At 42.7% G+C, this 13,542-nt stretch overlaps 1 protein-coding gene across 1 annotated transcript; it reads right to left on the bottom strand.

Annotated features, from left to right (window-relative positions):
- Positions 1 to 2,099: 2,099 nt before the first annotated feature.
- On the bottom strand, positions 2,100 to 4,483 carry hsd17b1 (hydroxysteroid (17-beta) dehydrogenase 1). Its single transcript, XM_061090865.1, has 6 exons — positions 4,387 to 4,483; positions 3,469 to 3,630; positions 3,208 to 3,387; positions 2,960 to 3,053; positions 2,674 to 2,857; positions 2,100 to 2,255 (listed from the first exon to the last, which is right to left on the bottom strand). The coding sequence occupies exons 1-6, from the start codon at positions 4,481 to 4,483 to the stop codon at positions 2,100 to 2,102; spliced, it is 873 nt and encodes a 290-aa protein (XP_060946848.1).
- Positions 4,484 to 13,542: the final 9,059 nt, after the last annotated feature.

The following is a 13,542-nucleotide window of genomic DNA, read 5'->3' as shown; positions in this document are numbered from 1 at the left end:
TGTGTGTGTGTGCGCAGCAGCAGCGTCACTCAGCCCGGCTTCATTCATACTGACGTGTCACTGCGCCCCCACCTGACAGGAGGCGCTGCTCTGGCCAATCAGAGGGACAGGTCGATATGTTAAAAGGTGATTTGTCAATCCGATGTGTGGTGAAATGGAAGTTTGTGATTTATAAACCGATCAAATGTCAGAAAACATTTCATTTGGAATAAACTTTAGATGTCTTACATTCTGATATTCATATGTTAATAAGGGCTGGATGACACCATCAAATATTGTATCAAGATAAACATTTTCATTATTAGTCGAGATCGATAATTATCACAATAAATGTCACATTATCATTTATTTTAAGTTAAAAGACCGATCTTTGCTCCTTAGTGAATGGTTTTATCGATTTTACAAAACTGAGGGAGATCAATTTTGGATAAGCAGTATATGGATAAATACTGTTTTATTTCTATGGATGCCCTTTTTGGCAATAATTTGATCTTATTTCCCAGCCCTAAATGCCATAGGTTCCTCCCTTTCATTTTGTGTCCTTTATACTAATAAATCCAGTTTTCTTATTAACAGTAATATATAACCTGCATCTGTGACTTTGTATGTTATGTATGTTTATTTCTCTGTACATCACCCCACAATTACTTATAACTAATTTATGTATTTTGTATTTGAATTGTGCGAATTACACTAAACTCAACTAAATGAACAAAAGGAGGGGGTGCATGCTTGTTCCCATATTTTCAGCGAAAGTGGAACAAGCCAAAGTCTGAATGGGAGTTGGTGTGTGAGTCACTGAGCATGAGTCCAGTGAGTGCATGCTGTGTACATGATGAACCTGGACTTTGGTGCTACACTGGAATAAATGCCATCACTAGTGTAATGTCCAATTCTGAGCAGTAATAAAATGATCATCAGCACTTTGATACATGGACTAAATTAAATGTTTAAATTATGTTATGATACATATTACAGCCTTAACCTAACCCTCATTATACTGATCTACATAATACTACGGGCTGTAATAGGCTGACACCTCTAAGTGCTGCTGGATTACATGGCAGAGCCAGTGCTGGATCCATTTCAGGATCTTCTGACTGGAATTAGGACACTTGATCATGGTTAGGAACCCTTTGTCAATCCTATCAAAGCTTGGCACATGAAATGTGACTCGTCGACACACAGACAAGACAGCCTATCTCATGCAGGAAAGAGAACCCACTCGAGGGCTTAACAACCTCAGACAGAGCCAGAAGTTTCACAGGGAACGATGCTGCTCCAGCTGGCAACGTTTGGCGATATTTTCCGCCTTTAATCACTGAACTTTATACAGTTAGGTGACTCAAAAAGTCAACTGAGGCCGGTTACCCTCCTCTGTATAACTTACTTTTAGCACTTCAGATCACCCCATAGATTTCATATGGCCTCTTTCTGGTATCTATTGAAGTATAAAGCTGAAATTAAATCTCTAAATCAGACTATTTGTATCGGATTGTTTTTGGTTTGTTTGTTTAGGCATAATAAAGTCAGACCACGCTGATGGCATGAAGTCATTCAGCAATCAGTGTCCTTCATGACTGTGGGAAGTTTCCTTGACCCTGTTTTGATAATTTGATTCTTTGGTGTCAGGAAGTTGTCTTTGTTTTCTCAGAATAGCAAACTGAAAATGAAATCAGACTCTTAGGGTGTTTTCTCTTTAACAATGTGTCCAGAAACTCCCAAGTGAAAATTCTTCTAGCTGTGTGTGTGAATAAGAACACTTCCCCATGTCTGGAGGGTTGTTGTATCATAACACAAAATCCTTATCAAGTATCACTTCACCAACCACAGAACATGTTCTATGTTTGTATTTTTTTGTGATAAGAAATGTGAGTCGGGATAAGGGACACACGAAAATAGAAGCATGGAATCCTCCCCTTGTGTGAACTCTTTCCACAGAATACTGAATTTACTGGCCTTTCCAGTTGAGCGACAAGAGTGAGTCAGAGAGCATCAACTTTATTCCAGGAAACATAATGAGAACAAAATATCTACCTCTTTATCTAAAGTAAAGGGAGGCAGAGCCTATATGAAGCAGAGGCTTGCTAGAGTGGAAGTTAGTTCTCCTCGGTTGAGAAAATGATTTTGCTCATAGCACGGATGCACTGGGAGCCGTCTGGTTCGGTGATCTTCAGTTGGGTAAGAGGTGTAACAACACCGCTGGTGAAGTATCTGAACGCAGGGCTGGGGGACTGGATGGCTTCTAGAAATACCTTGGAGAGAAAAACAAACACATCACAACAGTAAGATGTCAAGCTGCCCTCATAGTGACACATAGGCTATATATACATCATATGACTACATCCTCTCAGGCAAGTGGCAATACAATACAAACTGCCTCTGTTAAAAAAGTTTGAGAGCATTCACAGACAGTATTTGCAGAAACATATATTTATATAATGTACATATATCATCTTATTGATTAGTAAAATGTATAAAAAGCATGAAAAAGCAATTCAGTGAAATTAAATTTAAAATGACTGAATCATTGTACCACATCCGTGTGAGACCGAGGTAGATGGTTCTAGTATCTCATGAGGAAAATATTAAATACCACAATAAATGATCAGTCTTTAAACTCCCACATTAGTTAAACATGCAGTCATGATGTGTTCTGAACGTACAACACACCTTGACAATGTCCTCTGTGTCCTGTGCTGCGTTTTGGAAAACAGAGTCGCAGTGCTGCAGGTATTTTTCATACAGGCCTAGTGTCTGGGTATCGATCAGTTGGAGAGATGCATCCCCAAGCTCCGCCTTCTGCAGGTTGACCAGGAAGTCCGTGTTGACTGGACCACACTCAATGAGGCTCACGCTGCAGGACCAAGCATTGAGTCGATAGTTTTTCCTGATCGATTGTTTGACAATAAACTTTTCACAGCCATTAGTCTCTAAACACAGGAAGCAAATGACTCACTGGATATTGAAGTGTTGCAGGAGAACAGCCAAACTCTCACATGCTCCCTCTATTGCAAATTTACTGGCACAGTACAGCTCATTGAAAGGGAGACCTAGAGAGATGATTAAGTACCAAGACAGGTTATTTTGGCAATTGCATGCATGGCAGCAAGTCTTGACATGATTTTTTTAACGTGACTTCCATCCAATCATTACAGAAACTGCATGTGTGGTACTAAACTAAGATTCAGTGACTTCTAAACTCACCGTGAAGCCCTCCGGTGCTCCCGGTTACCAGGATGCGGCCCTGACCTTGCGCCTTCATCTCCGGTAGGAAGGCCTGGATGGTCTGGATGGTGCCCAAGAGGTTGACCTCAAGAATCTGCCTCATGGAGTCCAAGGACTGCAGCTCCAGAGGCCCCATCAGACCCACACCAGCGTTACACACTGTAAGCAGCAAGGACAAGCTCATTGGCACATAAAAACTGTCAATCCTGATCAGAACAGACGCTCACGAGGAGGCCATACCCAGAATGTCCACCCGCTTCTCCACAACCCTGTCCCTCGCATCCAGAATGGACTGACGCTCCGTCACGTCCATTTGGAGGATGTCCAAGGTGTCCTGGTGCAGGCCTTTCACGCTCTCTAACAGGCGCTCCTTCTTAGCCAGGTTCCTCATCGTGGCATAGACTAAACAGAAAGCAGCACCCAGGGACACATGATAAGAAATGCTCACATTGGACTAAATCACCTGTACATATAAAGGCTTTACAAATAGAATAGTAAATTGATTGTATTTATATGGCCGTTGTCTAGACGTAGTTACCAGTCAAAGCACTTTACAATACAAATCACAGCGTTTTCTCTTTTTTAAATTTCTTTATCGGACATCATTCCCACATTGCTGGCACAGCCGTCAGGAGCTGTTTAGGATTCAGTGTCTTCGACATGGAGAAGCCGGGGATGGAACCACTGACCTTCTGGTTATTGAACAACCAGCTTTATACAAATTGTCGAGACGTTTATTAAGTCAAATAGCACAAAAACTTACTCAGCTTTTCATGCAGTTATCCAAGCAGCCACTCATATTGCCGCAGTTAATAAAATCAAGCAGATACAAGACGTGAGCTTCAATTATTGTTCACGTCTAACATCAGAGAGGTCACTGTGGGTTCCACTCATGTCAGATGACAACAGAAATCTCTGACCCATGAATCCATTGAGCCAATACGCCTTGTGTCAGCATGTCAAGGCTGTGGAGGCTGTGTTTTCTTTGCACACCACTGGCCCCTTTAAACCTAACTCCTCATTGTCTGAATGCCACAGCCTGTATTAGCATTGTTGCATCCCTCCATGGCAACACTCGTCTTCTAATGGCTTCTTCCAGCTTTATAATGCATCATGTCACAAAGCAAAAGACGTCTCAAACCCTAACCCTGTTGTTACCTTTGAACTTTTTGTCGGGGTCAGAGGCCAGCCGAACTGCCAGGCTGAGTCCGATCCCCGAGGAGCAGCCCGTGATCAGCACCACCCTCTTGTCCATGGAGCCCGGCTCACCAACGTCCTCCTGCTTCAATAGAGAGCGGCTGAGCCGAGTGAGGACGACACTTTGGAGAGGAGTGAGTGAGCAGGATGGAGGGCATGTGAAAACTCTGATTTTCAGTGTTGTCAGGCCATCACAAGGCCAGTTACTCCTAAACATCATTCTGTTATCAGCCACATGCTGTCCTCCCGTTTTATCTCACGTCCTTGTTCATATAGTTTGATTTTTCTTGTGGGAAACATTCCCTTCTTTTTTCTGTGGCGGCTCTGAGATTTCTTCCCCTGAGAATGGTGAAAAGCCAGGTGCATGATGCGCTCTATCTGTTTGTGCTTTGATATTCACAACTGATATGAGCAGCAGGTGGCAGCAAAATGCCAAAAATATCCCTCCTGCACTGTATGTGTCAACAGAATGAGGCTGACAACAAAAGTGTAGAGTATTGAGGAGATCATTTTGCTCGCACAATATTTCAGATGTTTTAAACTTCCATCTTTTTCCAATAACTGATGTTGAGTCAATTGCGGCCATTGAGCTATGGTAGTTTTAAAGCACATACAGCAGCCAGTAGGTCATCCAGCCGTGCCTCTACCAGCTCTTGGAATGTGTGACAAAATAATCTCAATCATCAATTTTTCAGCTTATGAAGAATGTTCAAGTCACAGTCTTTATGGGCTGGTGAAAAAGCTGAGAATAATTTTTAACACACAATGTTCCGGAGGTTAAGAATGAGTAACTATAATATGTCTAAATGATCATTTTGTCATTTGTGATCACATGGTTTTAAGATTTGGACATTTAAAGCATTAGACTCCATTACAACCCTGCAAATCAAATATGGTTAATGTGAGCTAAGAGGAAACATATCTGGTCTAGAATTGTCTTTTACACAGTACAAGTAACAATTACAGGGTACCGTCAAGTGCATGTCAGTGAGCTTCCACTAGGTGGCAACACAACCTCAGTGAGAGATTACTTTGCTCATGGTCCTTAGTGCTCTCCTTCATATGTATACCTTATTTCAAAGTTTGTAAAGTTGTAATTCTTCTTTGCTCCAAATAAGAATTTTACACTGTGCTGGGTTTGGATGACCTATGTTATTCATCTCTCAGGAATTCTCATGTAGATTGTAGAACAAGCAATATGAGATCAGATTTTTGGTGAGGGCTAGGGTTTCATTCTTGCATGAAAGATGTTTTGCAGTTTCAATTTGTTGTTGCCGACAAACCTTGCACCGAATTTGTGTCACAATCATTTGGGGCAGTTCTCTTGTACTATATTGCCACCTTGTTTCTGCATTCAACTGGTCTCCATCTCAAGTACAAAATGTGTATCATGTGTCAAAAACGGATGAAAAAATAAATAAACATTATACAACATTTCAGCAGCATGATTTGAAAAAAGATTGGAAGATAACCAAGTTGGAATTTCCTGCCATTTTGTTGAATTCCTCCCCTTGAGATGGCATCAGCTTGGCCGTGGTCCCAGAGTCTGTGGGACAGATAACACCAGGAATTGAATCCCTTTCAAATATCTGCAGCTCCCGAGCATCATTAAAAAATCTTGAACTGCTTGACCTCAGACTTATGAGATATTTAGCACTTTACTGTATTCGTCGGGTGTTTATTTTCTTTTATTCTTATCTTGCTCAGGGTGATGTGGCTTTAATACACTGTACTTTTCAGTATGCATACATGCATAATGTGTTGTGACTGCAAGAGGTGATGAGGCACAGCCAAGTTTATTTTGCTACTGTATGTAAATTGCTGTAACTTGAGTGAAAAAGCAGAAGCTCTCGGCATCCTTCCTGTCTCTCTCTCTCTCTCTCCGGCATCACTCACAAGTATGGGCAACACTTCATATGTCAATTTTCTCTGAGTCTGCCCTTGCAGCATGGTGTGGTCCAGTGTATTGCACTCAGGGTGATTCCTTCTTCACTTGGCCTTCAGTCTTCTTGTAGCCCCGTAATTAGCCACAGGAAGTTGAGGGGAGGTATACAGGAGTCTGGGGAAGCCGTCAAAACACCTCCTGGACAAGTTTGGCCCACCGTGCTGAGCGTAAACAGACTTCTGAAGACCAACAGTTGCTCAGGGAGAGAGAGAGAGGACGTCCTACGTGCACAGCTGTGTGTCTTAGTGGCATTGGGAGAAAAGTGAAGCATTTGTTGGAGCCGGCGGAGGCAGCAGGCTGGCCGCGTGCTCATGGGTGATATGCATGAGATGGAGTATTCATGAATTCTACACCGTGACTGCAGTGAAAAACATATCTGCTCATGCTGCAGGAGAAAAGAGCATAAGAGCTCCTCGGTGTGAGTCCATTCATGTGCTCGCCCTGTGGACGTCCACACCGAGCCAGTCACATTGTGCTATTCCAGGACTGAAGTGTAATAAGGTCACGGTGTAGACACAGTACGAGGTTTGTGACACAGAAGCAGATGGGTTGCAAGAGCAGATGTACGCGGCAGGATGTCCCATGTGAGATTGATGAGCAGAAGTGAAACATCAGAAACCAGACGTGGTGGATGCAGTGAATCTGAATCTCACGCTATACCTGGCGCAGATACATTTCTCAGAGATGTTTGCCTGAACCTGTTTCAAAAGCTTTTGAAGCTGATTAACAAAAAGTGTTGATCATCTTAAAAATGTTGCCGAGACAATATACGTGACAGATTTCCGAACCAGGGGTTACTTGAGGTTATTTCTGCAGATGCAAGGGTGTGGGTGGATACTTGTAATATATCAAAGGCTACTGGGTTGAAACTAAGATGCATCACAAATAGATAGCAAGCAAGCTTAAAGTAATGGTTAAAATACAATGCATAGCTAAATGTACATCGCAGTTTGCTTAGAGTAAAACTGAAGTGGCTTAATCTTATAGTAAAAGTTAGAAATAGCTTGATGGGTATAAATGGAGTGATTGATGGTTCAAGCTCAAAGTAATATATTGAAATATAGTGCTAAAAGTACTGGAAGGTTGAAATAGCTTAAGAACACATGTCATAGATTGATGGTGGAAAAGTAAAGGTTGAATGGCTGAAATAGATTTAACTAGTTAATTAGGTAATGCACTGATGGTTGACATAGATCAAAGTAAAGGATGCATGGCTAAAACAGGAAACTAAAGGATTGAGCAAATTGTTGATACTTTTATCCCGAGTGGTTTGCACAAATTAAACTTCAGAAAAACAAACCTAAATATTGAAAGTTAAATTTGCTTAATTGTAACATCCTATAACCACTCTCATAACACAAAATGGCACCTTTTTAATGCTCTCATGTGGGGCAGGTCATGTTGATGAACTGGTACTTGATTGACAGGGCTGTGGGGAGACTTTTGGCAAATGTTTGTGAACCACATGAGCTCTGAAATTATGAAACAGGAAAGACTTTTTTCACATATCTAATAGAATAACAACGTTTTTGTGACATCCTGAGATGCAGGTCAGATTATCCTTCATCATTCGGTTTAGTAAAATCACGTTAAATGTTTAAGGTCGATAAAAAATGCGAACAAATGCTTTGACCACAACAGCGCTTGTGACTGAGATGAGAATAAGGCAGAAACGTCTCCTAACGTGGTTCCTTACTGCTGTTTTTTCTGGCGTTGTCGCCATGCCAACCGGTTCATGTTACAGCAGAATTCCCATCTGATAACAATTTGATTCCTCCCCACCTGTCTGAGAGAGTTTTGTTTCACTTTATGAAACCACCGTTTGACTGCTGCGGTCTGGACTTGATGGATTTTATGATTAGAGCTTCGCGTCTGCATGTGATGAGGTCGAGTTACCGTCTGTGACCTCTTGCTGCCTCTCCTTTCAACAAACAGCAGATACATTGAATCCATATCTTGTTCTTCCTCCGTGGCTCCAATAATTAATCAAAATCTGCAGCCCCTCTCAACTCCTTCACCCACGACGTGTTTGATCTGGAACGTTGATATTTCTCATGTGCTTCCAGGGTTTCTTCTCTTCCGTTCACATGTGTGCATATAGTGCATGTGGCTCAGTGCTGCACAGGTTTCCAATGTCAACTGCCAACGATGGAGAGAGGTCTCATGCTCTTGTGTGCTACACATGCAGGGATATGTGGTAAATAGAAAGTATCCTCTGTTCTGTGAAACCCATCCTGCGCACAGGACAACTGACACTGGAGTGCGAGATGGAAAAGAATTCCCTCCTCTGAGAATATCTAATCCAGGATGATAAAAACCCAAGCTAAAGCAGCTATATATCTTTAAATTCCTGCTTATGAACCACAACCGATGAGAGACGCAAATCGCTCTGTTGTGACGACCACGGAGATTCAGCAGGTTTACTTCAATAAAGGGAGAAGAGAGAACCTGAGAAGCACAGAGTGTGTTTTTCTCATGGTAATATAGAGGCAGCAGGGCCTCGCTCCTCTCTGCTAAAATCATCATGGTTGAAACGGGAGAAGACGTGTGGAAAGTATGAATGGTTCTGAACACACATACTGTACACAGAGGCAGAGTCAGCACATTTTTAGTTTATGATGTACAAAGTGTAGTCGCATTATGGCTGCAGGATTTATTCTTACCTAATCGTTTTCGAATTTTATTTACATGCACACAAGTTGAGCCGCTTGAAATAAAAGAGCTGCAAGTCTATAATTCATTGTGCTCAGCAAAGCCACGACAGAGGGAACGAATACTCAGACGTTAATATTTCAATTTTTTAAGATTATAATCATGATCCGGTCCCAAGGGAAGAGTTTCGCCAGGCTTCTGGAGCAAGGTCAAAGGTCTAGGGTACAAGGCTGTCATATATGTATATTTTCCCAGAGTTTTTGATATACAGTGTGAGGTCCTGTGGGTTTATGGCGATCTGCTGGACGTCAGCTGTAACCCCGAGGGCCACTGCCTGACGTTCCTGGCACTGGTCGCTCTGGCATTCCACAGGTCCTGTTTGTACACAGAGCTTCAGAGCTCCAGGAAACGGCAGGGGATTGTGTCATGGGAAATGTCCCCTCCGTCTTGAATGGAACGCTCAAGGCATTCTTTCTCGCTGTTATATTGGGGACATCCTGTTCCTGCTCCATTCTGGGCCTTAAGGCCGCAGGACTAGACCTGACCTGTATTTTGCTCAGAGCACTGATAGCGGTTTCTATGTACGCATAGCTGCCGCAGCTGCACCATCATGGGGACCTGTGTTTGTTGGACAGGTACAAACGTATCTGAACTCTGCATCGGAGGTTGTTCCGTGGCAAGATCCAATTCAGTAGATAACGTACAAGAGAAAGCTCTGACTGTGCAGATCTCATCAGCCGAGGTTTGCTGGTGTAGTTAGGAAAATACCAGAGAAGACAGCAGCGTCAAAACGCATTAATGCATCAGGAACAACAAAAAAATACCTCAAGTGTATTTATGCTAAAGTGTTTTATCTTTTCTGACTTGGCTCTCTGTCTCTGCGCTCCAGGTGCAGCATGCAGAGAATGCCAGGCACTCCTTGCATCACTACCTCACCTGTGATGTGGGGAAATCAGGTGATGGCTGCTGTGTCGGGACAGAGCAAGTGACTCAGCCGCGCTGGTATGCGCCGAAAATTGTTGACGGCGGTTAGTGCGGTTCTCACGCCGAATGGCTTCGTTTTTCCTCTCACAGCTGGCACCGCCTCTTTCTTCTTCTTCTCCTTCGGGTCGGTCGCACTCTATTGTTGTCTGAATCAAATCTAAATAACCCTGCCCCATGTGCATTTTTGCCTTCGCACAGACACCGATGGAATCAGTGGCCCACCCCACCCACCACCTGGTTACCTGGATACACTCTGTTTACATCGGGGCCTGAAAACACTGAAACTGAGTGTAGACATCAGGGGTGGGGGAAGTCCTCACACGTTGTTCTCAAGTACAAATGAATGGGAAAAAAATGTAATCAAGTAAAAGGAAAAGTACCACAATAAGTTTTCTACTAAGTTTAGTACAGATAAGTGAGTAACGTTTAAAGTATTAAAAGTAAAAGTATACTTGTCAAGTATTGCCTATTCCGGTCTACTACGACATGAACTGTTTATTTTGTATAATACAAGGATAATACTGCCTCTTATTAATAAAGAATGGTGCAGATTATGCTACTGTCAAACACCATGAATTCATTTATGGTGTTTCTTCACCAGTGAGTGCTGCAGCAGTAGGCGGGGTTTATGTTACCTTTCCAATCTGATTGGATAAATGGACCAATTTCCTTCTAACTATTGATGACTTTCAAACACACACGCAAAAAAACGTATGAGCCTACATGACAGTGGGTGGGAAGACTTCTCTAAAGCATGCACACACATCTCACATCAGAAACGACAACATTCTAACATGCATTTCATATTTGACTTCCTTTGAAGCTCTTTCCTCTGTCCTCAGGTGCAGAAAAGTAACGAACCCATCTCACCTTGACTCTCCGATGCGAACAATTCACTTAAACAAGATTTGCACGCCCTGCACTTATGCAACATGTCCAGTCCTTACATAGCTGAATAGTGTAATGGGGTTTGTCTTGGAGACGGCCTTGTTGCTGTTCCCTTTTGTTTCCTCCTGGTCAAGGATACCCCACCTATTTTTGCATAAGCTTGCTGATAGAGGGACGCTGCAGTGAAACCTTGGCAGACAGTCCGTGACAATGACCGCTGCCCTAGAAATCTATGGGTACGTACGCCCCCCCCGGCCCCGACAGTAGCTATGTAACCTCGACTTGACAAGAACACGGTGACACTGAGTTCTGCACTCGGGCGTGCAAACCTGCTAAATGCCAATCGAAATTTTCCTCCCCGCCTTCTAACTGAAGCGTTAAGATGGATCGTGTTTCCTTATCGCTCTTTGTCATCTACTCTGTGCACAGGCCCAGAATGTCCCACAGAGCTAATCCTTGTTATTACCGTCGAGAAATACTTCTGAATAAAGAGAAATGTCGGCCGTCTTCATTTCTGACATACCTGCTGAGGTTTTGTTTTGTTCTGACACCGCGGTGTTCTCATTGGTTGACTCCTCAGAGGTTTGGTGTGAGCTACATTTGAGAAGAAACAGCAGAGCAACAAAGAGAGCGTCAACCTGAGAAACTTGTTTGCTCTGATGGTTGTTGTTTTCCTCTCTGTTTCCCTTCCTGCTGAGGTTCCTGTCAATGTCACTTTACAACAGGTGATGTCAGAAAACCCATATTTAGTGCAGAGAAAACGTCAAATCAGAGGTTGTTAAAACACCCACATATTTGTCTTCAATATTTCGTGTGAACACACAACACAATTGCTGGTTTAATGTTTGGGTTTGTAATGCATAAATACCCTGTCAGTGATTAAAACCACAAATAAGGCTGTCAATTTCTAAACAGAAGAAATGTCACATCACAGGCTAAACTTTCATACCTCCGCCAAGGCCCCACAGTCCAAACTGCACACACTTATAGATCAGTCCCCTAAATAAGCCAGATTTTTTTTTAAGATCAATAAATTGTTCTTGTGGAAATCAGTGTAAATGCTGAAATCCGCATCCTTCCATCAAAAGTTGCCAAAAAAATCCTTCCTAATTGTTGCATAATTCCTGCTCACAACGAACAAACATAAAAAACAAAAAACAAATGGACATAGTGGTGACAACATCTCTTCCTTTGCGGATGTAATGAGATCTCTTCTTTTTGCTCTTCTCGTTTTCACGTACAGAAGCTGGAGGAGAGTTAGTGTCCTGCTCAAATCTCTGCTGACAGGCCTTTTGCGATTGTATCACCCATGCATGCCGTGGCAGATATGATTTATTTATGATAATTTCATGTCACATGCAGCAGCTGATTAAAGCAAAGGTCAAAAAGGATACTAACTCATAAAAATAGCAATCAATGGAAGAAAAGTATTATCTTCTTAAAATAATAAGATATTACTTTTTGGCCACCTTTGCACCAGAAAAAAGTTATTCTTTACAGCAGATCAGGTACAGTAACTTCTTCTGCAGTCTTGTATGAGCCTATAGGATGCCTTTGAATATTTTTTTGCAAAGAGCATCTGGGTCTTATCACGCCTCAACATCATTTCCTTCACATTGAATGACCACGATCAGGAGCCAAGTCCCTCAAGTGTGGGAATGGATGGTAAATGGTTCCAATAAGCTACGTGCTTATCACACATCACTCCCTGTTGTGTCACTGGAGCTGCTCCTATCTTCCTTTTCTTGTATCACGAGCCTAATGCTGCTGTCTGTTGAAGTGATAAGAGGGCGAGTTAGAGGCTAAGGTACAGTTCGGCCGAGATAGAACGGGGTCACTGTGACATGCAGGAGAGTTTCTCAAACATCCCTCCAGTCGACAGCCTTTGAATCCATCTTGCAGTTATGAGACGACAGAGCAAAGGGCAAAAGAGGAAAGCTCTGGGAAACGTGTTGCGTTGCACGATCCTCCGGGATCAGCAGAGGTCCTCCAACATAAGCGGAGCATTCAGCCATATCGGGGGCAAACATTTCTGCTGACAGTTTATCATACTTGGCAATTATTACGTAAGAACTTTTTTGCCTATAATTTGGGCTTTAGAGAGGAGACGTCTTGTGGAGGCAGCAGATAACGTAGTCAGGAGAAGGAGATGAGCCCAAACACATGATTATTAGCTATTATATAAGACGACTTTTCCGTGACTTGGCCAACCCAAGAAGTTAAATTGAATTCTGGGAGTGACAGGCATGTCGGGAAGGCCATGGCATTAACAGCCTAATAAGGTCATTAAACCGAGCTGATGGGCCAGTTTGACTCTCCCTCACATTCCAGCCGCTCTCAGTTTCTGTCAGTCGTGCTGCCGTGAACTCACCTTGGCATTCCTTCCTTGTTTATGGCTCATTTGGACGGTAACAGGATTAGTGTGTCTGAATGTGAGGGCGGTGCTCATTGCCCTTCACGCCCTTATTTACAGCTAGAACAGCACCCATGTAGCTACAGTACATATCTCTGCTAAAGCCAAACAATCCGTCGTATGTTCACATCATGGGCCGTACATTATTTCCTGAGAAATTACAAAAATGACAGCAAAAATCCTGTAATATTTAAATTCCTGGATCCATTAACATGTTTGGATTTGCACTTAACTT

Source organism: Limanda limanda, chromosome 17 (genome assembly GCF_963576545.1).
Source record: "Limanda limanda chromosome 17, fLimLim1.1, whole genome shotgun sequence".
Lineage (NCBI taxonomy): Eukaryota > Metazoa > Chordata > Actinopteri > Pleuronectiformes > Pleuronectidae > Limanda > Limanda limanda.
The sequence above is the reverse complement of the archived record's forward strand: the minus strand, read 5'-3'. Positions and strand labels throughout refer to the sequence as shown.

Coding starts and splice junctions, on each gene's coding strand:
- hsd17b1 (XM_061090865.1), bottom strand. CDS start 4,483: ATGGACAAGAGGGTGGTGCTGATCACGGGCTGCTCCTCGGGGATCGGA. Junction 3,631..4,386: donor CCCCGACAAAAAGTTCAAAG/GTAACAACAGGG, acceptor CTTTCTGTTTAG/TCTATGCCACGATGAGGAAC. Junction 2,858..2,959: donor CTGCAACACTTCAATATCCA/GTGAGTCATTTG, acceptor TTGGTCCTGCAG/CGTGAGCCTCATTGAGTGTG.